The 25,123-nt window shown below is 41.9% G+C and overlaps 1 protein-coding gene across 1 annotated transcript in view; it reads right to left on the bottom strand.

The window, feature by feature from the left end:
- The window catches only part of LOC135698968 (latrophilin-like protein LAT-2), a 260,484-nt gene that overhangs the window by 84,764 nt on the left and 150,597 nt on the right, over positions 1-25,123 (bottom strand). Inside the window, exon 4 of the mRNA XM_065219136.1 lies at positions 19,449-19,615. Within this exon, the coding sequence (XP_065075208.1) occupies positions 19,449-19,615 (167 nt within the window). The remainder of the gene's footprint in view (positions 1-19,448; positions 19,616-25,123) is intronic.

Genomic DNA, 25,123 nt, shown 5'->3' with positions numbered 1-25,123 from the left:
TTGTATTCATCGTCTGAAACGTCTTCTTCCTCAGGACCAACGTTGCAGTCGTCGTCGGTTTCCTCGACGCTCGCCGGTGCCTCTTCAATCAACTGCTTGTCGGCATTGATCTGCTCCCGCTGCGGACGCCCTGTTTCGGCGAAGTCTACATCGCGCGCTGTCACGATTGTCTTCTTTACAGGATCCCAGACACGATATCCATTGTGCGCATAGCCGACGAGGAGTCCTTTCCACGCCTTGGGATCGAGCTTCCGCCGTAGTTCCTTCGGCACGTGAACGAACACATCACAGTCGAAAACCCAAATGTTCGACACATCAGGCTTTCACGATTCCCACAGCTCGAACGGAGTTTGCTTCTTCTCGAGCGCTGCAGTCGGACTCCTATTGACTAGGTAGGCCGCCGTCAACACAGCTTGCCCCCAGAACCTCTTGTCCACCGCCGAATCGTCCATCATGGCCCGCGCCTTTTCAACGACGTCCGATTCATTCTATCGCTCAGCCCGTTCTGCTCCGGCATGTATGGCACCGTCCACTCGATTTGGATGCCTTTGCGTTTGCAAAACATTTGAAATCGCTTGCCTCGATATTCGCCGCCGTTATCGCACTTCAGCCGCGTGATCAGTCGCTCAAACTTCGCCGTGACGAATGCCTCGTACTCGTCGAAACACTCCGCTACCTCGTCTTTCGACTTTATCAGATACACCACCGTGAAGTAGCTCCAGTCATCGATGATCGTCACGAAGTATTTCATTCCGTCAAGTCCAACCGGCGTCACCGGCCCACACACGTCCGTATGCACAAGCTCGAGCACTCGCGACGATCTTCGTTCTTCACGCGACGAGAAAGGCTTCCGCGTTTGTTTACCCACTACGCACGGTTCACAAACGATGGTATCACCGGTCGCACCAGTTGCATTCAACTTCCGTCCCGATACCATTTTGTTCTGCACCAAACACTTCAATCTTCTTTCATTTAAATGTCCATACCGACGGTGCCACAGTTCGAAACCTTTCTGCACTCGACCACACGTCAACAACGAGGCATCATCCGCACTGTGCCTTTCGGAGTAAAAGTCTAGTCCATACAATTTATTCTTCAACGAACCGCACGCGACGATTTCCGAACCATTGTAAATGTTTACTTTTCCAGCCTCAAAAACGACGCGCATTCAAGCCTGCTCGACGCGAAACACCGAAAACAAATTGCAACGCAGCTGCGGAACGTACAGAGCGTTTTAAATTGTACAGTCTACTGGCTTACCTTGAACCACCGCTACCACCTTCACCATGCCGGAGTATTCCGCTCGAATCGTTTCGCCATCCTTAGCCACCGCAATCTCGATGGGCTTCTTCAAACGATGCAACTCACAGAATAATCCTTTGTCACGCACAAGATGATCCGTAGCTCCCGAGTCGATGAACCACTGCGTTCGGTTCTCCTCGGAAAGGTTCACTCTGTTGACACTCACGAAACAAACACTCTTCCGTTCGCCAGACTCCGCCATATTCGCCTTCGAGTTCTGCTTCTGCTTCCGAGTGGACTTGTTCTTCTTCTCTGGACACTCGGCCAGCTTGTGGCCTTCCTTTTTGCAGCCAAAACATTTCAGCTTCCTTGCCGGCTTCGATCCGTAGAACGCTGCATCCGATTCGGAATGGGAAGACATATCCATGCCTTTCCGCTTCGTCTCTTCGTCAAGCAGGCGACATTTGACGAATTCGAGAGACAAGTTCTCCTCGGGCATGGTCTCCAATGCCGTCACAACACCGGCGCACGACGATCTCAGCGTGAGGAGCAGGTGACACACAACGTCCAAGTCATCCAAAGCAGCACCAGTGGCACGGTACTCTCGGACCAACATGTCAAACAAGAGGAAGTGATCCTGCAGTTTACCTCCTTCGAACCGCATCGTCAGTATTTGTCGCTTCAAGTGCATCCGGCTGGCGATGCTGCGACGCTCGAACACCCGGTGGAGTGCATCCCAGATATACTCTAGCTGCGAGTCGTGTATCCTCAAAACGAGCAGCGATTTGCAGCGGCGATCTTTCTTAATTCGCTTTTCCAGGGCCTTTTTCCTTTCTTCCTTCCTCTGCGGCGTGTCGCCCTGCTGCTCTTGCAGCTCGTCCAAATCCGCGACGTCAGTCCGCACACACTCCAAAAGCTCGTGCTCTTCTAGGAGTATCGCCATGCGGAATTTCTATGCCGCGAAATTACAGCCATCGATCAGCGGCAACAGCAAACACCGATTTTTCCTCCGTCATAACGCCCGACGAAACCGATAATTACTTTCGGACAACAAACACGCGAAACGTAAACTGGGCCCATAACCTGAAGAGGTTTTTGGATGGGCAAACAAAGGAAAAAAAAACTCACGGATTGATAGAGAGAAAATAAAAACAACGTGTATTCACTTGGTTTGATTTGGTTGTAATAAAAACGGAAATGCAACTGTCAAAACGGCCGCAGCCGAAAATACCCCAGTGGTGTGGAAAAACAGTGGGGGCACATGGAGTGCAGTGGTTGCCATCTCAACACAAAGTGTTAAGCGTCTTTCTGCTAAAGTTACCAACTTGTTGATAGAAGGAGTTTAACGAGAAAAAAACTTAAAAGAGAAGGAGCTTAAGCTGGGTGGACACTGATATTCTACCGGTTGTTTCTATACAACGCATAATTTAGTGTAGAAAGTCACAGCAGATGAGAGTGTATGATAAAATACCCAAATGGGTGGGGGATGATCTTCTAGCTTTAGAAAAATGATCATTTTTTCATGTCCGATTGAGAAGTGACAAAACCGTAAAAAGAAAAGGATATGACGTTCGTCTAGACGCCTGAAAAGCCTGAGACGTTCGGTATAAGCTGCTTGATCAATCTGCAAAACATTTTTCTCTGGATTCATACGGATGCGAAGTCCCATGACGATTCTTGGCTCTCCAAGGTCCTTCATTAGAAACTCCTTTGCAAGACTGTCACGAACCTCGTCGACTACCGCTGTACTACTACCACATAGCAACATGTCGTCTATATATATCACCAAGTAAATAACATTTTCTCCACAGGTTCTTTACTACAAGCAAACATCCGCTTTTGACAGTCGGAAGCCCAAGCTGGTGATGAAGTCATGAAACTGATCGCTCCAGCATTTTGGGCTCTGCTTCAAACCATACAAGGAGCGATGTAACTTCAAAATGTATCTCGGCTTCAACATTGTCCCCTCCGGTGGATGCATGAAGACTTCTTCCTAGAGTACTCCATTAAGAGAAGCTGTTTTAACGTCAAGATGTCGGAAGTGGTAGCCGTTGTGTACACCAAGAGTCAGCACAAATCGTATGGTAGGAAGACTAGCAACTGGTGCATACGATTCCACGAAATCTACTCCACGTTTCTGTAGAAAACTACCGAGCCACCAATCGTGCTTTGAACTGTTTCGACTTTCCCTCATCTGTATCCTTGCGTTTGAAAACCCACTTTGAGCTACTACACTACTGTCCACGTTCTATTCAGCTCCAATGCTTCCATCTCGGACTTCACAGCTTGTATCCACTGAACTTCATCCTCTCGACCACGAATATCCTGATACGATTCCGGAGCATCCGATAAGAAACATTCAAGAGCCATCGCAATATTCGCAGGAAGATCGTATTCTCCGGTTCTTATCCATGTAGGTTGTCGACGACTCCGTTCTGGATTCTGACGAACTTCCAGCGGGTCCTCCTCTGGCTGCTGTGCAACTTCCAAGAAGTCATCATTCATATCATCCGACATGCTCCCAACTGACATGAATTCCTCCGGTTCTTGGTAGTTAGTGTTAGCCTTGTTGCCAGCTTCAATGTCACTCACGTCAACCACAAGCGGCAGCACTTCGATAATTTGTTAATTTGTAACACCTTTCTTTAATTCATTGAATTTAACACTTCGCGAATAGAAAGCCTCCAGCAGTTCGTTCCATAGTCAAGAAAAACACATTCCATTGCGCGATCATTAAGCTTCTTCCTTCCTTTGGTATCATTGCAAACGCCTGACAACCGAAAATCCTGAGATTCGAAAGATCCGGCTTCCTCGTGAACCACGCTTCATATGGTGTCTTTCCCTGTACCGCTTTAAAAGGGGTTCCGGTTAGCGAGATAAACAACGGTGTTGAGTGCTTCACCTCACAGCCTGAGGGATTCCATCCAGAATGAGCTAAAAAAACCTGAAATTTTCGATTTGGATGATACTTTGCCCATATTTTTAGTATGTCTTCTTCTTCTTCGTATTTCAAGCTTATTGCATATCGCATATTAGCTTATTGCGTGCTCTCAACTGAGTGTTCTAGATGCACTTCCACAGTTATTAATTGAGAGCCTGTACCATTTTTGCATTGGTATAATTGTGTGGCAAGTCCAATCATACTTCTATGCCCAGGGAAATCGAGAAATTTTCCAACCCGAAAAATTCCTAGACCGGACCGGGATGTAGCTGCGGCTTTACCGACAGAGCTAAGGGAGGCCCCATTTTTAGTATGATAATATAGTATTTTCCGCAGGAGAGGATACCCTTTTGACTCAAGGGTAATTTTTGAAAAGGGCTTATGTGTTTTTGCACACATACTTTAAAAAAAAAATGTAGTTCGAAAACAGTTGGTTGTAGAAAAAAATTTACTAAGAAGGAGTTGTAAGAAACTAATTAGGCTTTATAAAAAAATATACACAAATTAAAAATAAACATCAAAATTCAAATAACAAAACAAAAGTATTTTTGATTTTTTTTTTAATTTTTTTATGAAAACTTAAATAGGAAGCAGAAGTTTTGAAAATAACTCTTGGATGGACAAACTTTCAATAAAAAAGTTTTTATAAGAGCAACTTTTGAGGCATTTTTGAAAATTTCATTATTTACGGTAAAATGTTCAGTTTGATGTTAGTATATGATTATGAAGATTATTTCAAACGCTAGTGCCCATATCGATAAACTTTCTAAATATAACCGTTTTCGAGATATTTCAAATTTACTTTAATCAAAATCAATTTTTTGTAGAAAATAAGCCATTTTCATAAGTTAATCGTGATCCTCCATCAGCATTGATAAGTTTAGCAAGATACACATATATTTACCTTCAATTTGTCTTTGACGATTGAACGATCAGACAACCCGTTTAGAATTTACAGGGGAAATGAAAACACTATTATTTTAAATATAGAAACCAACACAAGTTAAGTTGCACTTATTTTCATTATCAAGCGTAGTTTCATCCTATTTAAATTGTTAATATTGATGTACCTATATAAGCATGACCATCCTTTTGAAAACAGACATCACTAAAAAAATCGTTTTGAGTGAACAAGTATAATTTGAACATGGAATTCAAGGAGGTCGAGTGTTGCAAGCCGTTTCCTAATAAGCGGTGTTTGTCAAAGCTTCGTAAATTATCCAAAAATTTGATTGAAAAACATAAGTTCCTAGAGTGGAAATTTAATTTGGATACATCTCTATCAATCTGTGATACGTGTCGCTTGAATTTAAATAGAATCGAACCATGTGCTCAAAATCTGGAACTAGAAGTGCAACCGTCATTCATGGACATCGCGGAGCCGCAGCCATCTACATCTCGACATGGCCTCGAAGAAATACCATCAACTACGTCATTAACAACAGCATCATCTCAGGATAGTAGAGAGTAACAATTTTCCAGGACGCATAATATTGAGCTATTCAACAAGGGCAAAGCGGGTATCAACGTATCGCCAATATCGACAAAAAAAAAATCCAGAATGTTAACTATCCCCGGAGAAAGTATATGGACATTACCAATGGCATTAAGAAACGCATCTTCGGTTTTCAAGCGGAAGAAGATGACCTGGAGCAACTAAAATTGAAAGCTGCTGAACACAATGAGATGATCGCACAACTGAAGGAGAGATTTGCTGATCCAGGTTCATCGAGAGACGATCAAATAAGGATTCTGACGATTTTGCCGAAATCTTGGTCAACGCAAACGGCATTGGACGAGTTTGAAACAAATAAATACATTGTATTGCAAGCTCGATGCTTGGCAAACGGGAAAGGAGTATTGGCCACCCCCAACGAAAGGTTAGGACACGGTTTGGATCCCGAAATTAAAAACGAGGTATTGCAGTTCTTCGAAAGCGACCAGATAAGCAGAGCCACGCCAGAACTAAACGATTACGTTTCAGTGAAGAAGGAAGGTAAAAAGAGTCATATTCAAAAGTGACTTTTAGTTTGTATATTGCGAGAAGCTTTTATTAAATTTCAAGAAGTTAGTAAAAATAGCATTGGATTTAGTTCATTTGCAGCACTAAACCGAAGCATTGCAAATTACTTGGTAGTTCAGGTTCTCACAATATTTGTGTTTGTACCATCCATGAAAATATTAATTTAATACTTCATTGTCTTAGAAAATATTCATTCGAAAAAGATTTCAACTATTATTTTGAAGAAATATTATGCAGCCCATCATCCAGACTTTCGCAGACGTTTGCCGCTGCCCTTGAATTCCAAGCCATTCTTCAAAATGGCTTGAACCTTCCCATTTCTCGAAATATTTGCACCTTGTCTGTCGAAGACTACCTTGTTACCACGCTCCACCAACTTCTTCATCGACAACAAGTTATCTCTGCATTCCGGAACGTAAACCACATCGTGCAAGGTCACCTCTACATCATCTTCTTCATCCGCTATGATTTGCCCTGATATGTGTCCACCCATAGTGCCAGCACATTTGATTAGCATCAATAGCGATGGCAATTTGAAACGGTGACTTTAACTTCGCCACTCCCGAGAGCAACTTCACGTCGTTCACCAGGTGCTATGAGCACCCGAGTCGAGAATAAACCACATATCACTCCCTGAGGGAGCTATAACCGTTAACTGCCATAGCAAATGCCCTTTCCTCACTCTTGACGACTGCCGCTGGGGCGTCCGTGTAGTCATTCGCCTTTTTCAGACAAGCTGCCTGCAAATGCTGTTCCACAGATGTAACACTTCTGTCGCGGATACACTTGTATGACAAACTATGAACATGAGCATTATTTGTATAATAAATTATTAGCATATCCATGGTCACACTTGTATAGTTTGTGTATAGTTGTTGTATAGTGCTCATAATTATTATACAAATAATGCTCATGCATTGCTCATAGTAGGTCATACAAGTGTATCCGGGGTATTCCGCTTTTGTTTTGCCTGCTTCTGCTTTCGTTCCTGTAAGCTCATAGCTGATGAAAAACCTTCCGGCAATGCCTCCTTTGATGCCTTGCCAATCATGCGAAGTTCCTCTTCCAGCAGGATCGATATCACCTTCGTCAAGGTCAAACCCGCTTCGTCCATGGTTTGTAATGCAGCGATCACGGGTCGATATTTTTCCGGCATCAGCATCAATAATCGCACCACCTTATCAATCTCGTCGAACTGTTTACCAACATGGCGCAGTTGTCGGATGATTTTGTCGAAGCGCATGAAGGATGATTACAGTGTTTCGTCTCCACAAAGTTTTAGGTTATGTTGCTCCGTTTCCACCAACAAACGCATGGGTACATGGTTTTTCACGTGAAATCTATGGTGACTTGCACTCACTACTTCGCATCACAGATAGATTATTATTATTATTATCTCTATTTAAGAGATTTTCAGCCGCAGGCTGGTTCATCTCCGGTAACAGATAGATGCATCTACACTAGAGTGATGCAAAATTTTAAATTTTCGCTCCACAATACTTAAACGATTCCAAATCGGATCCTGACTAACCTCTCAAAATTTGAAACTATTTGGTGAGAAACTGAGATGGCACAAACCATTTGAAGTTTGTATGGGAATTACTATGGTCAAACCAATATTTTTGTTCATGTCTATCTAATAATTCACCATATCGGTCTGCCTCAAAAACTTTCAACTGTACAACTTTGCTGAAGACCACTTTTTGATTAAATGCAAGGATCGAAAGTTATCAATGGTTCAATGCGCTGATGTCTTATGATCATGCTCAATCAACTGCTCCGCAGGCAACATTGGTGTTTCTGTGGCGTTGAATAGGACACAAAAATCATGGCTACTATGTCACACTGCGAAATACAGTGTTGCCTACAGAGCAGCTGCTTGATCATGTCATAAGTTTACCAATCTCTTAAATAATTAATAACTTTTTCCTGTCTCATTTTACATAGAAACGATCTTGAGTAAAGTTGTAGCTGAGAAAATTTTCTATAAGAATGACTGTCGAACTGTTTCGCAGCTCAATATGGAAAAACACTAGAAGGCAGTGAACAAAAAGTTGAGATTTCTCATAGTAATTTACATGTAATCTTCAAATGGCTTGTGCGAAATCTGTTTCTAACCAAATGAGTTGTAACTTTGGGAGGCTAATCAGGACCCGATTTGAAACCATTTAAGCACTGTGGAGCGAAAAAGTCAAATTTTGCATCAGTCTAATCTACACGTACAACCCCATAGGGCTGTACTTTTTATTTTGATTTAATAATGATGCTCTGCATGGATATGAGAGTGCAGATTTATGTGAGCCTCTGATCCTTTCACATTTCCATTAAGCCCTAACCAGAGCTGAACGCTTGCAACGTTTCCCTTTTCCCTCTATCACCTCCCATCCCCTCCCATCCCCCATGTATCTATGAATAAAAAAAAACCGTTAATCGAACTTGTGTGCGTCTTCTAATTTCTAAAATCCAAGCCTTAGGTGTATGTCGAGTCTGTTCAAAGTGATTGTTTGTTTGGTGATTGGTTCACTTTGTACCTCGACGAGTCTGCTTGGAGTAAGTGGGCAATCGGCCCGAGGTAAGAGTAGTGCTGAGCAACCCAAAACTTACAGTGCGTTTTACTGGTGGAAAATAAAGAGAGGCCCTTCGGGAACCTACTCCGGAATGACCGTTCTGGGGACAATCCATCGGATTACCACATAATTATGATAAACAGTCTTCTGCTGTTAACTCATGGATTTTGATATCCATATTGTAGAGGTTTCTTCCCAAACACTTCTATGACAATTAGAGGCCCTACGGGATCCAAACTCCGGAATGACCGTTCTGGGTACAATCCATCGGGTGATCACAACATTATGATAAACAGTCTCGTGCTGTAAATTCATGAATTTTGATACCCATATTGCAGGAGATTCTTTCCAAACACTTCTATGGCCCTACGGGAACCTGCACCGCAATGGCCGTTCCGGGGAGAAACCTTAAACTGGTCCTCAAGTAAGCTGAAATTGTTTCTGAAAGGAGATTCTGATACTTTGATATCGATTCCTTCGAAATTCTAGCGAAAGTGGCTAGAAAATGCTTAGTTCTGGAACATTATACAGGAAATTCGGATTTCCGGGAACCAGACTATTCCGGATGGACATTGCTGGAAATTTTCAGAAAGAGGATAAGTTTTTGAATCCAATGGTGCCAAAAGATTCTAAATCGGTCAAAATTGGCCGCAGTAGCAAGTATTTCAATTTGTGGGTACCCGGGTACCCTTGTCGAGCTCCTAAAGGTGTTTTTTTCATCGATCACATAACGGTTAATAAAGTCCTAGTTTTAACAGATGCGTAGATATATTTCCGATCAATTGCTGATACAATTATTGAAATTGGCCCAGGGGCAGCTGAGTTATTAACGTTCAAAATCTTTCATAATTTCATTACATGTTCCATTTTCGGTTTTCACAAAGTGTACCCCCATATAGAAATCACGGCACTGCATGCGATCTACGAACCGTAACCACTGCGCCACAAGTGTGTTGATATGCCATGCTGGAAACCACCAATTTTAAATGCAGCAAGGTGTTGTGTTTCGTGTTCAAGTCAGTCAGCTGGCATTGAAATGCTGGCATCAACAGTAGTCCCGTAGTCCCGACAGCTCCTTTTCATATATTTCAGATGGCGTAGCAAATCTTGCTGGGGATCTCATGCAGAAGGACTGGGTTATATTCTTCAAACAGTTTTAATACTAATACTACTAAATCACTAGCTTTAGAACTTTAATAAAACTACGAACTAAATATGAAATGTGTGTAGAGGACCATAAACCTCTTTTGCACTCATTTTTTAAAAGTACCGAAAAGAAGCTGCTTTGAAATCGATTCAATGAAGGTCCCGGAGCTTACAAGTTCTTATAACGACTTAAAACTGAGGCTGCTTAGAATGCTATAGACCTCCTTCAACCAAGCTGCTTAAGCCTTAAATAGTCTTTTATCAGAACTTTTGGTTACTTGCCTTTTCAGAAAAAAAATTCACACTGAAGCAAAAAAACTCAAATTTTAATCAAAAATGAATAACTGTTTGTTTAGCGGCACTGGTAATGTAGTGGTAAGCGTGATAGCTTCACACCCCAGCAGGTCTGAGTTCAATCCCAGTCGGCGTCACCAGGATTTTCTGAGGCATAGTTGGTCCCCGGTCCATGAGTTGATGGGTCGATAGAAAGGGTCCAGCCTCCCTGGCGTCGGTAGCATTGATATTCAGTACGGAAAACAAGATCGACGGAAAACAAATCAAGAAAAGTAAAAAATATTAGTACAAATTATGAACTTTTTTTTCCCAATTATTTAAATTGTTGTTTAAATAAAAATCATATTTTTAAGTCCGGAAAAATGTTTCCTATTCACAAATCTCAAAAATATTGCGTGCAGAAAAAAATTAAAAAATATTACTAAGAGTTTATGTTTTATGATTTAGATCAATTTTGAAGTGTCCATTTTGTTGATTTCAGAAAAGTAACAATTGACGAAAATTGGTGATTTTTTTAGTGAATATTTTTCTGAAAAGGCAATCTAGTTTCCTACTTCTTTACGATTATATGACGTCATTACGATTATAAAGGGTGATACGGTCAAAATTTGGTCAAGGGAAAACGCGTGTAAATCGGTGAAATCATTTATTTAAAAAATCAAATTAAATTTCTTTTTCAAGTTCAATTAGTATAAAATTCAGGAAAAATATTCAGTTAGGCTTCCGCTTTTCCAAATCCGAATTGCCGGGCCTTACGCTTGACCCCGCCATCAGATTTTGTACAGCCACCTTGTCCACCTTCTTCGCCGCAGAAAGCCAGTTTGCCTTGAACTGCTGCTCGCCCTTAGCAGTTTTTTTGGTCTTCTTTAGGTTCCGCTTGACAATAGCCCAGTATTTCTCAATTGGGCGGAGCTCTGGCGTGTTGGGAGGGTTCTTGTCCTTGGGAACCACCTGCACGTTGTTGGCGGCGTACCACTCCATGGCCTTTTTACCGTAATGGCAAGATGCCAAATCCGGCCAAAACAGTACGGAACAACCGTGTTTCTTCAGGAAAGGCAGCAGACGTTTATTCAAACACTCTTTCACGTAAATTTCTTGGTTGACAGTCCCGGAAGCTATGAAAATGCTGCTTTTCAAGCCACAGGTACAGATGGCTTGCCAAACCAGATATTTCTTTGCGAACTTTGACAGTTTCATGTGCTTGAAAACATCTGCTACCTTTCCCCTTCCTTTTGCCGTATAAAACTCCTGTCCCGGAAGCTGCTTGTAGTCGGCTTTGACGTAGGTTTCGTCGTCCATTACCACGCAGTCAAACTTCGTCAGCATCGTCGTGTACAGCCTCCGGGATCGCGCTTTGGCCGTCGTATTTTGTTTATCATCGCGATTTGGAGTCACTACCTTCTTGTAAGTCGATAGTCCGGCTCGTTTTTTTGGCTCGATGCACGGTTGTAGACGATACACCCAGCTTATTTGCAGCATCTCGGAGAGAGAGGTTAGGGTTTCGCTTGAAACTACCGGCAACTCTCTTTGTCGTCTCAGCGGCTTCCGGTTTTCGATTTCCCCCCGATCCAGACTTCCTGGCTGTCGACAAACGTTCCCCAAACACTTTAATTACATTTGTAACGGTTGATTTGGCAACTTTTAGCGATTTTGCCAACTTTGCGTGCGAGTAGCTCGGATTTTCGCGATGCGCGAGCAAAATTTTGATACGCTGCTCTTCTTGCTTGGACGGCATTTTGACAACTGAAGAGTGAATTCCAAAATCAAAATAGGAGCAACATTCTACACACACACACCTTCAAAATGAGGGGTGTTCAGGTTTTTTAAATGCAAAATTGAAAGAAATACGTCAAGTTGATATTGACCAAATTTTGACCGTATCACCCTTTACCACCAGTAGAGAATACCGTGTGTGCTTTAGACATTTGCCAAAAGTGTAGCATAGTGGGATTAAGTGAAGCCTAAAATGCTATGTCCAGAATTCATATATAAACCGACTTAAAATGTTTAGTATAAGCATTTAAGTGAAAATAAGAGGTACGTTAAAAATGAATTACAGATTCGTAAAGTACGCATTTGGTACGTCACATTTCCGTAGAAATTTGGTCGAACGACTTGGTCATTGCTGAAATCGTATGTCTATCCATCGGGACACGGGTTTTCCGGGAAGCTTTGAGGTACGTTCAAAATCCTTGAAGGTACGCTATGGTACGATATTGGTACATTCCAAAACACGTATCAACTTTGAAATTCGTTAAGTTTGTCCCGCTGGATAGATTGACGTGTTCAAAAACCCGGCAAAACTTATGGTGATCCGAATTCAACTCTAAACACACTTTGTTTCGCTGATCCATGTTTCTTGGGTGGGGAAACTGAGAAAAGTAATATTGACTTTAATACATTGAGGTAAAAAGGCTTTTAACGTATTTCCATTAATGTTGTCAATATTCTTATATTTATGATATTGATGATGAAATTGCCTGTTTTTGTCAATACATTCCGAGTATTGACAAAGTGAAATTAAAATCAGCTTTTCGTCGATACTTCTCATCAATCATCGTCTTCAATATCACCTTTGCAATAATATTGTCAGTATGTCAAGTTATTGTCAATATATTGATATGTGTAATGGGCGCTTAATGCATTGAAACGGCATTGAAACGCCAATGAATTCACTTCGGCCTGCCGGATGAAGATAAAGATTGATTCGGTCGGAGCACTTCATTTTTGGCACATTCCAGTGCATTGTTCGGCGGTCCAATTGTACGTTTCGCGGAGCCATCGCGAAACAGTTCGTGATCACGGTGACGGGGAGAGGACATTTTGAAAGTGAGCCTTTCTACGATGATCGAAGCGCCAGGAACGATACCGAAGCTCAGACATACTGGAAGCGCAGCATAATTGGGAAGTAGTGTGCATGTTTACTATCAAGATGTCCTGTTGCATGTGGCTATCGAGAGGCAACAATAAATGACTGAATGTGCATGCGACTTGCTCCTTTACTGCATAACCTTGTGGGTTCTCTCAAAAGCAAGTTGTTTGGTCTCGGAAGTCTGTTGGAATTTTCGGCTTCACTCAAAAACAGGGTACGCACTTCGTGGATTCCAAACGCTTGTTGGCTAGAATCGTTTTCCAATAGACGAAATCATGAGCTACTGTGCACCATGCAGCATCTTACGATGGTAGTGGACGACGACGATGTGTGGGAACGGAACATTAACTGGCACCTTCGGAGATCGATTCCCTTCCTCATTATAGATCCCTTCTGCTCGATGTAAATCCCCGCCCAGCAATCTCTATAGATCTTCCTGACCTCAAAATAATCCTATCTAGTTTATCCCAAATTCCCCACCAAATCCAACAAAACCCCTCCGCCCATCAAATCCACCGACATTTCGTTCTCCAAACCGACCTGCCAAGGGTGGAACGTAATAGCCCGACAACCAACTGGCCGCGCACGTGGCGCAACATTGCGGCGAAGCAGCTGACGAGACTGTACCTCCTGGTCAATGAGAAGATCGAGCATCGCAAGCTATTTTTTGTGATGCAGCGAGTGGCGGACGAGAACTGCACACATTGTGACAATCAAACGGCGGAAACTCTCCTCCATAAATTCTGCACCTGCACTCGTGCTGGCCCGGCTTGGACGGTCCTGCAGCAGAGGATAACAGGCATTTTGGATGGATGGAGACGACTCACATTTGAATACCTGGTGAGACCTGCCTTAATAGGAATAGGAAATACGAAACGTGTGGAAATTCTTAAACTTTTTATTAATTACATCTGCTTTGTTAATGGAAATAACGGTATAATTTATGTAGCTGGTTTGAATTTTCACCTAGATATAGAAAACTAATTGTAAAAACACTGACAATAAAAACTAAACTTTTATAAAAAAAAAACGGATGATGTTAGTCGAGAATGCACGGGTGTTTGCGACGGGCCGCAATCGATGAGTGACGACGCCAGCCGCCAACGGAGATTATTCCGTTTTGCAGCTGCGGGTTCAGAGACAGAATCTTCGATGATTATCGAACTTGTCTACCATTATTCAGATCTTTAAGCACCTGCGAGAAACTTATTCGTACCAATACCTTCGGAGCTTCATCAAGTTTGAGCGTTGTAAGGAATCCAAGACGCTGATTGTTGCGATTCGTTGGGTGTGTATTGTAGCAACATCTGAGCATCCATGCAGTGAGACTGGCTGAATTTGTCGCTTGGGGGTCGTCCATTAATTATGTCACACATTTAGGGGCGAGGGAGGGGGGTCCATACAAAAAATGTGACAAAGGGGGGAGGGGAGGTTAAAAATTGGCCAAATTTGCGTGACATAATTAATGGACCATCCCTTGGGGCTGTCACTGGAAGTGTTGCCGGATCTGTGAGGCTTGTAACCGATAAGCATTGGTTTAGCTAGAAAATTTATCTAGAGGGGGCCGAAGGGGGGCCTGCAGCACTTTTTTAATTTTGCAAAACTACGGTTTATGAAAAACTCACTCAAGTTGCGTCCAAAGTAACTTATTTTTGGGTACATTTTTTTTCTGTGACCAATAATATGACATTGAGGGTTACTACTATTTTAATGGTGAAACAATTAATTTTGATTATATTTATTCCATAACAACGATTGGGACCTCGATTGGGAGATCCTTAAACGATGACTGATTTTGAACAAGCAATGATCGTTTGTTCATGTTTTTGTAATAAAATCACAGTCCGGATCTTGTAAATGTAAGCATCTCAAACTTAAGAAAATTCTCAGGGTTAGGTAATTTCATGAATTTTGTAACTAGATTTTTTTTATTTTGAATATATCACCATCAGTCAAACCTCAGACAAAGCAACCGAAATTAAATTGTAGGAGTTTAAATTTTATAATTTTATAAAATTCTGGCTGTTTCAAGGTAAAGTGCACACAGAATAAATTTGTGTGGGTGATTTCTATATAGGGGTACACTTTGTAAAAACTGAAAATGGAACATGGAACGAAATTATGCAAGATTTTGAACGTTAATAACTCAGCTGCTCTTGGACCAATTTCAATAATTTTATCACCAATCGATCAGAAATATTTCTACGCATCGATAGCAATGCTGTTGATTTTAAACAAGAAATTATTTAAAAAATGGGAAATGTCAAGCATATTATCATCATAAGCTCATATCATAGGCTTAGACAAGTTTTTAATCTCCTGGTCTTCAAAATTCCTTATTCAAGATCTTAGGAAACTTACCTAGATTCTGAGCCTCACAGCATTTCTCGAGAGAAAAATTGTTCGAGATAAGAAAGTAAGAAACATTAGGAATCAAAAATTTCGAAAAATCTTGACATATGGGGGTAAGTAATAAAGCATTTATCCAGAACATTTTTTTTTAATTTTAGAACTAACTTACAAAATCAAGATTTAACTATATTTCTAATCGACAGGATTGAACTCAAAACTTGCATGATTGTGTTCCTGTTTATAACTAGATAGTAATTTAACTTATTTTTGCAAAATTTTAGATGTTTTTAATATTTTAAATTTAGTTAGTTGTTGTTAAACCCATTTGGTATCAATTTATTATTTACACGTGCATTATACAGGAAAGAGCTTTTTCAGGTAATTTAATAAAAAAAATACACACAAAAAGTACGGAATTTTTTATGTGCTTATCCATGCAAATTATCCTTCTGCTGAATTCTGTATGCCCAGATGTCGAAAAGAAAGAAATTTATACATATTAGGTATATGCAGAAATTGAAATTTCCGCCCGGAACTTAGCTGCTGGAGGTAGAGATGAACTAGCCTAAGGCTAAAAATCTCTTTAATAAAGCCTTAAAAAAAAAAAAAAACTGCTGGAGTGCAAATTTGTGATAAAATAGCTAAAACACCAAGACACGGGTCTTCTCTATAGAGAATGTACAAATTTGGCCATAAAATCAAGATTCATCATTCAAGATTCCATCTGATTGCATTAGCTGGAAAACTTTTGAATACTTCCTGATCACCCTACAACCTACCAAATGTCCAGTGAACTTTACTAATATCTTGGACTATATGGAGATCTTTCGAATATTTCCTGATGTCTACGAAGGATGTTTAAAAGAATGTCCTATAACTTATGCAACGTTTCCTGAACATCTACATAACTTAGGTTTTACAAAATTTTCTTTGAAGTTCCCTGATCCAAATTCCATATTTTTTTTTTCCATTTCTTTAAATTCTTCAAAGATCTCTGAACATCTTTGCACTTCTGGAAAGACACTTAAGACATCTACAAATATCCTTGAAGTTCCTTGAGTTTAGCAAAGTTCCCAAAACCTCCAAGAAGTTCATGGAGCTTTTTTGGAGTAAGATCTCTGATAAACTGCAACGAAGTGCCCTAAACTGAAGCGAAGATCCCTGAAGTTCTTAGAAGTTTGTTAAACAATTTCTAGATCTCTTAAAAAATTCCCTGAACTTTTTTAAAATTCCTTACACTTACACACTTAGATTTTTTTGCCGTGATTGGCACCACGAAGCAGGCTCAGCATTTATTTTTACTGAGATCTCAGCAAAATTTATGTTTGTTAGACGAGATCTCGGCAAAATTTCCGTTTGTTAACTGAATCTCGGCAAATTTTTCACTGCAATCCAGCAAAATAGATTGCCGAGCTGCTCGGTGGTGTCGGCAAAAAAATCTAAGTGTGTATATGAAGTTTTACGCAGCTCCTCAAAATGCTACGAAATTCGAAAATCTTCTACAAAGTTTGCTGTTGAATTTCCACAACTATTCCAAGTGCATGAAGGCTAAAGAAAAATTATGAAATTATGTAGAGGTTCCCGATCAATACTGAGCTTCCCTAAACTAAAATAATGTTCCTTTAACTTCTACGAAGGTCCTCAAATTTAAATGAATTCTCTACTTCTACGCAGTTTTCAGAACTTTTCCAAGTTCCTTTTTTCTACGAATTTTTCTGAAGGTCTATGAATTTCCCAGAATTTCTACCAAGTTTACTTAATTTCTACGATCTTTTACGAAGTTTCTACAAGTTAAAGAAAAATTCCATGGCCAATTTGTAGAGCCTGAAGACGTCTTATTGCCATCGATTTGATATAATATAATTTCTCAAAATTGTTTCTTCTAGTCCAGAATATAACAAAAGTAATCAACATTATGGACTTTAAAAATTCTTTGTTGGTGCATTGAACTTAACAAGCTTGACAAAATACCGGTGAGTCAAAAACAAACACCATAAAAACAGGTACAACAGAAATTGAGAACTTCCGTAGATAAGCCTCGGATCGTACTACTTTTTTGATAGTTGTAGTCTTCGCTAAATATTATTGTTTCACAATTTAAATTTGTGAAGCGCAACATCGTACAATGTTTTATTTACCCAAGCAAAGCAGGACACGTAAGAATTCTTTTCAATTCTCGTACCCACGAAGTGGAAGATAATTGTCCTGATGTGAGCTACATTGCATTCTGGTGAGACCTGTGCGAGCGATCGGATCGTCAAGCAGATTTGCTGTAGAAGTATTATTGTAAAGGGTGATACGGTCAAAATTTGGTCAAGGGAAAACGCGTGTAAATCGGTGAAATCGTTTATTTAAAAAATCAAATTAAATTTCTTTTTCAAGTTCAATTAGTATAAAATTCAGGAAAAATATTCAGTTAGGCTTCCGCTTTTCCAAATCCGAATTGCCGGGCCTTACGCTTAACCCATGCCATCAGATTTTGTACAGCCACCTTGTCCACCTTCTTCGCCGCAGAAAGCCAGTTTGCCTTGAACTGCTGCTCGCCCTTAGCAGTTTTTTTGGTCTTCTTTAGGTTCCGCTTGACAATAGCCCAGTATTTCTCAATTGGGCGGAGCTCTGGCGTGTTGGGAGGGTTCTTGTCCTTGGGAACCACCTGCACGTTGTTGGCGGCGTACCACTCCATGGCCTTTTTACCGTAATGGCAAGATGCCAAATCCGGCCAAAACAGTACGGAACAACCGTGTTTCTTCAGGAAAGGCAGCAGACGTTTATTCAAACACTCTTTCACGTAAATTTCTTGGTTGACAGTCCCGGAAGCTATGAAAATGCTGCTTTTCAAGCCACAGGTACAGATGGCTTGCCAAACCAGATATTTCTTTGCGAACTTTGACAGTTTCATGTGCTTGAAAACATCTGCTACCTTTCCCCTTCCTTTTGCCGTATAAAACTCCTGTCCCGGAAGCTGCTTGTAGTCGGCTTTGACGTAGGTTTCGTCGTCCATTACCACGCAGTCAAACTTCGTCAGCATCGTCGTGTACAGCCTCCGGGATCGCGCTTTGGCCGTCGTATTTTGTTTATCATCGCGATTTGGAGTCACTACCTTCTTGTAAGTCGATAGTCCGGCTCGTTTTTTTGGCTCGATGCACGGTTGTAGACGATACACCCAGCTTATTTGCAGCATCTCGGAGAGAGAGGTTAGGGTTTCGCTTGAAACTACCGGCAACTCTCTTTGTCGTCTCAGCGGCTTCCGGTTTTCGATTTCCCCCCGATCCAGACTTCCTGGCTGTCGACAAACGTTCCCCAAACACTTTAATTACATTTGTAACGGTTGATTTGGCAACTTTTAGCGATTTTGCCAACTTTGCGTGCGAGTAGCTCGGATTTTCGCGATGCGCGAGCAAAATTTTGATACGCTGCTCTTCTTGCTTGGACGGCATTTTGACAACTGAAGAGTGAATTCCAAAATCAAAATAGGAGCAACATTCTACACACACACACCTTCAAAATGAGGGGTGTTCAGGTTTTTTAAATGCAAAATTGAAAGAAATGCGTCAAGTTGATATTGACCAAATTTTGACCGTATCACCCTTTATGAGCTATTTGTATGCTATGATTTATTGAAAAGTATCAAATACACATTTTTTTTTTAATTAGGCTCATAAAAGGTCGAGTCTGATCGATTTGTCAATAGGCGTGGAACTGCTCTATTCCCTAAAATTATTTGAACATCCCTGAAGATTCTGAACTTCTGAGATCAAAACGCTTTGATGAATTTTGATGAAATTTTTATCAGTTACTCCTAAGAGTATAATAATCCAAACTTTCCAGGTATTCGCTTCCGACCCTTACGAACGCGATGATGCAATTGAAACCTGCGTCCAAATTTAAATTCAACCAGGCTTTATATATTTCCCCGATGGCAAACAACCATTGTTCAACCCATTCAAGCAGTACTAGGAACGCTTTTTGTGTTATTTCTCTGTAGTCGTTGCGATTCGATATCATATTTACCTGTAGTGTGCCAACGCGCGACCCATGCTTGGCTCCGGATTCGGATTCAGGTTGCTACTGGACCGAAATAGCACCAGTGCATGATGACAGCAGCAGCACAGCCAGCACATGGAGGCCAATTTCATGAACAGCAAGGCCAACGACAGCGAAAGGCAAAGCTCGGTGTCCTGAAATTAGTGAGACAAGATATTTTAAGATTTAGTTTATTTTTTTTTTTTGCTCCGTCAATTCAATGCGCCAGAAATCAAATCAGTCTAAGCACCACTACACTGGAAGGAAGGGGAAGAGGGAAACGCGAACGAGCCGTTAGGAAATTGGATGAGACGAGGTCCCACGCCTAAAGTTTCAATTTCAAGCCTGGTGCACGTCGTTCATTGCGGGGGAATCGCCGGAGAGCGGAAGGTCGTAAAAAGCGTAGTGAATAGCAAATTAAAGTCCTCCGAACGCCAATTTCCTGCTCCATTTAGAAGGCGGTGGCCATGTTTGAGAAGGGAACCAATTTCCTGTTTCTGTTTTTATCATTTACGCTTCGGATGCACCACGGTGGAATGAACATTATGGATACTTACAACGGAAAGACGTGGTTCAATGAAGATGGAAAATTAATGCAAATGTTCAATGAACTTGAAGACGTGCTAAAATTAGACACAGCGCACCGTTGGTTGTCGGATATGAAGGTAAACATTCTACGAAACTATAAATTTAATTTCATGAAAGCTAGAAGAGTGAAGTGATACGGAAGGTGAATCAGTTTGTAATTCACTATCGATAAAAGTGACATTATTTTCAATGAACCGCCAAGACAGACCTATCGAAGAAACGGGCAGTAATCAACACTATTTCATCATCCTTGTGCTCCACTTCAAATAAACAAATCTCTTGCCCTCGGCTATCACGTTTACACTTTGAAACGATCTTGCTGAGCGGATCTTAAGTACGTCACGGCTGCGAGTATGTATAACTATAGCTCCCAGCAGCCCACAGGATAAACGGGACAGTGTCGTTCCCCATCGTGCTCATCTTGCGGTGTGGTGGCAGCAGGCACAGTGCTAATGAGAAAAGTCTACAAAAGATGTAATTTTCCGTTTGCGTTGATGAAGTTTTACCTCCACCGGCCCTCGTTCCTCGTTTCCACACTCAGTTTCAAACACGTGTATACATTTCACCGAGCTGGTGTTGCATGATAAGAGAGTGGTGTAATCAACGACGACTGGTGGTACAACTATCTTCCTGCCAGTTGATAAGGAAATCCTCTCCAAGTTCCTCAGCTTTTCAACGCCATCCGCTTGTAATCATACCGACTAATGAGCGCTGGGATAAATGTTGAAAAGTTTTCAATTCTGCTTCAATTCCCAACGGTATCGGCAATGTCGTGTACACTGTAAGTCCCACATCAGACGACAGACGTAGACGTAGCGTGACAGTTGAGTGGACGTAATTCATCACTGCATTGGACGTGGAAATGGCACAGTTTCTGTCATGCATTCCAAGAGTCGCATAGAGCCGGCCTGTCGTGAGGAGAGTCACGAACGGTGAAGTGACATTCCAAAGGACAGATGAGAGGATGATAGTTTTGTAGCTGTTGGGAAAGCGCGATTCTAGTAGGGTGGACCTGGCGATAATGTTACAAATAGGCAAATAATTCAAGTCAAGTACAGACAAACACAGAAGGAAAACCAGTTAATCATTCTTATGGTAAACGTATTGGCAGGTGTACGACTCCCCGTCGAAATCAGCAACATTTGGATGCAACTCACAAAGCGATTGAAGTGTTCTTTGCTGCTCTACTGCAGCTCCAGTCGTGCCAACAAATTCCAATTTGGTGAGGTGGGTTGGTTTCAACTTTAGCATGCAATTTCTCCGATTTGGTTTCACATCACACACGAACTTACACAAAGAACAACAACAATTTACTGCACTCAAACACTACTTAAGCTATCATCACACTGTTTGACAAAACGCCAAATATTTGGGCAAATTTGGCCAAATATATTTGACCAAAGTATAATGGCCAAATATATCTGACCAATTTTTGCTATGGCAAATATTTGACGTGTATTTGACATTTCAATTATTTGGCATTTTGTCATTGTTATTGTTTGTCAAGCATGTTTGCTCGATACTATCAAATAATTTATTTGACACTCCAAAATTTCTTGAATAGCAAACATCAACAAATAATTGTGCAAACACCGGTTCTCGAAAAAAAAAATCTAATTTTTTGTGTTGTGAGCATTTTGATGATGCCAGAAGACTATTCCGGTGCTACTTTCGACGATATGGAGAGTGTTGGAGCTCCAAGTCCAAGTGGGACGTCGAAAAAAGTGACGGCAGAGTGGAGCGAGGAAGCCACTTTAACCTTGATCGCAGCCGGTTATAACAATGGTTATAAGTTGTTGAGGAAGTCAAGATCTTTTCGCTGGTGGACAGTAGTTCAGAGTTTTTCCCTTCGTGGCGCTAGTATACATGTGAATATCTCGCTTATAAAATATCTCTTGATCCTAACCAGATAGAAAGTTACTGTCCAAGACAAAGTTGTTTAGGAAGTTAAGATCTTTTCGTTGGTGTACAGTAGTTCAGATTTTTTTCACTACGTGGCGCTAGTATACATGTTGGTCATTCCAGCTCAAGTGTATACACCACCTGTGGTCAATGTCACCGAATTGAACCAAACTTTGCCATAACGCTTATTTTGACATTCTGAACAAACGACTGTTTTGGTTTTGCTCTTAAGTGCCTGGATCCATCTGGGCTACAACCCTGGATTTTTAAAATTTTTAGGTATGTTATCTTTAAGAAGATATTACTCCACAACCAAGCAAGTTATTTTTGATCTTGGTACGCAATATTGAAGGTATTTTAATTTAGATTTTTATATGTGTACTGACAATACAGTAACTACAGTAAACAGAACGATTTCCGGATGGTATTCGAGTGATCAAAATCTGGGCTAATTTCACCCAGGGCGGGATTCTTTATTTCAAATTTTCACTACTTTTTGGAAAACCCTTCTGATGCGACCTACCTTTAAGAGATTCTGCTTCAAAACCAGATAGATGGCATCCAGGATTTCGGGTATGATGTTTGAAATAGTTGGCTGTGGGATGCGGAAATGGTACTGGAGCGACATGAAGCTTTCGCCGGTCAGAGCCAGCCTTTCTCCGGCTGTAATCGCTTTCCGCATATATGTGTCCTGTTTTTGAATATGCGGAGCTACCAAATCCAACAAAAAGTCAAAATCAGCAGCCGTCTTTCTCACGAAGTTTCGGAACAAATTTGGATGATCGCTCATCAACTCATTCAAAAGGGTTGCATAACATATTTCAGTTTGCCGTTTTTTCTCCCACTCCTGGACCCAAACACTACGAACTTTTTTTTTCGATGCGTTCTCCTCCAGCAACAGATATGCTGGTCTCATAACTGTAGCAAGCTCAGAATAATTCATCCTGGTTATTTTTTCTTCGATTTCAACTTCACAGCAACACAACAACAATCAGGCTTTAGCTGCGAACGAATGACAAAGAGACAACTTAATATATAAATACAAACAGTTGCAAACAATGTGATGACATGTCAAATATATTTGTTGGCCGTTGGTCAATACGCCTTATTTCATGTTTGGCCAAATAATGTTTGCTCAAATATTTGCGAAATTTTATCATAGTGTAATAGCATTGAAACCTTTACAATTGTTACAGAAATCAACAGAGAAAGACATCGAACTGATTTAACGGCAATGACTTTTAGCGCAAAACAACGGACACGAATTGGATCATGGAATGTATTGACGTTAGCCCAGTAGGGTAAACTGGCACAACTCGCCAACGAGGCGCGACGCATGAAGCTAGAAATCCTGGGACTGAGTGAAGTTCGTTGGCCAAACTTTGGAGAACACAAACTTCCGTCGGGACAGGTACTGCCATACTCTGGTATTCGAGGTGAAAACGCTCCCCACCATCGTGGAGTTGGTCTCCTACTTAGCGTTCAGGCAAGTGCTGCGCTCATCAAGTGGGAGCCTGTTAATGAGAGGATAATCGTTGCCAGATTTAGAACACGGGTTCGTAACCTTACCATAATCCAATGTTATGCGCCAACCGATGCTGCCGAGCTACAGGACAAGGAGAATTTTTACAGTCAACTGAATGCCGTCGTGGACAACACGGACTATGAGCGTGTCATGGGACGCCATGGTCTCGGCGAAATGAGCGAGAACGGTGAGCTGTTTGCAGAATTTTGTGGCAATAACGACATGGTGATCGGGGTTCGCCCTTCCCCCATCGGCCAGTGCACAAAGTCACGTGGGTTTCCCGTGATGGACATACCGAGAATCAGATCGACCACATCTGCATCAGCCGAAAATGGAGACGGAGCCTTCTTGATGTCCGGAATAAACGCAGCGCCGACATCGCGTCTGACCATCACCTTTTAATCGGTGAAATCCGCCTACGCATGGCGCGGATCCAGCGACGAGAGGAGAGACTCGGGCGGCGGTTCAACACACGCCGACTTGCAGATCCAGCGGTAAAAAGGTATTTTGTTCATGAACTTGAGACTCGAGCTGCGGACGTTCCAGAAGGTGGCAGCGTAGAAGAACAATGGACGGCCATCACGAATGCCTTTATAGAAACAAGCGAGAACAACTTGGGTGAGCTGCGCACCCAGAGGAAAAAGTGGATCACAGATGAAACCTGGTGGAAGATTGAGGAGCGTAGAGAAGCAAAAGCCGCGATAGAGCGGGCGAGAACCAGAGGAGCCAAGAACGAAGCCCGTCAACGGTACTCGGCTCTAGAGAAGGAAGTCAAGCGCTCTTGCAGATGGGACAAGCGAGCGTGGGTGAACTCCCTGGCCGACGAAGGGGAGAAAGCCGGAAACACTGGCGATATACGCCTCCTCTACGATATCTCACGACGCCTGAGTGGAGCAAGGATGAACCCGAGGATGCCAGTGAAGGACACGACTGGACAATTGCTTACCGACCCCACTGACCAGCTGAAACGCTGGTTTGAGCACTTCGAACAACTTCTTCAAGTTTCGACGGCCAACCAGCCATCAACATCTCGGCATGATCCGCCTAGGGTGCGGCGCATCACTCGCGTCAATTCCGAGGCCCCATCACTGCAGGAGATTGAAGCAGCTATCCGAAGCATGAAATCCAACAAGGCTCCAGGGGTCGATCGCATATCAGCAGAGATGCTCAAAGCTGACCCCATGCTATCCGCACAAATGTTGCATCAACTATTCTGTAATATCTGGGACACCGCGACTTTTCCGGCCGACTGGATGCAGGGCATCTTAGTGAAGGTCCCAAAGAAGGGGGATCTGACTGTGTGCGACAATTGGTGAGGCATCATGTTACTGTGTATTGTTCTCAAAGTTCTGTGCAAAGTTATCCTGAATCGGATACAGGAGAAGATCGACGCGACTCTCCGACGGCAGCAGGCAGGATTCCGTGCCGGAAGATCTTGTGTGGACCATATTGTCACGCTCCGCATCATCCTGGAGCAGGTCAATGAATTCCAAGAGTCCCTTTATTTGGTATTCATTGACTACGAAAAAGCTTTCGACCGTCTCAATCACGAGAATCTGTGGGGCGCCCTGAGACGCAAGGGAGTCCCGGATAAAATCGTCAACCTCATCGAAGCGCAGTATGAGGCTTTCACGTGCAGAGTTCTGCA

The sequence above is a fragment of the Ochlerotatus camptorhynchus genome, unplaced genomic scaffold (assembly GCF_037179485.1).
Source record: "Ochlerotatus camptorhynchus isolate MF236.1 unplaced genomic scaffold, CSIRO-AGI_Acam_v1.1 ptg000099l, whole genome shotgun sequence".
NCBI classification, from domain to species: domain Eukaryota; kingdom Metazoa; phylum Arthropoda; class Insecta; order Diptera; family Culicidae; genus Ochlerotatus; species Ochlerotatus camptorhynchus.
This window is presented reverse-complemented; position numbering and strand designations above follow the sequence as displayed.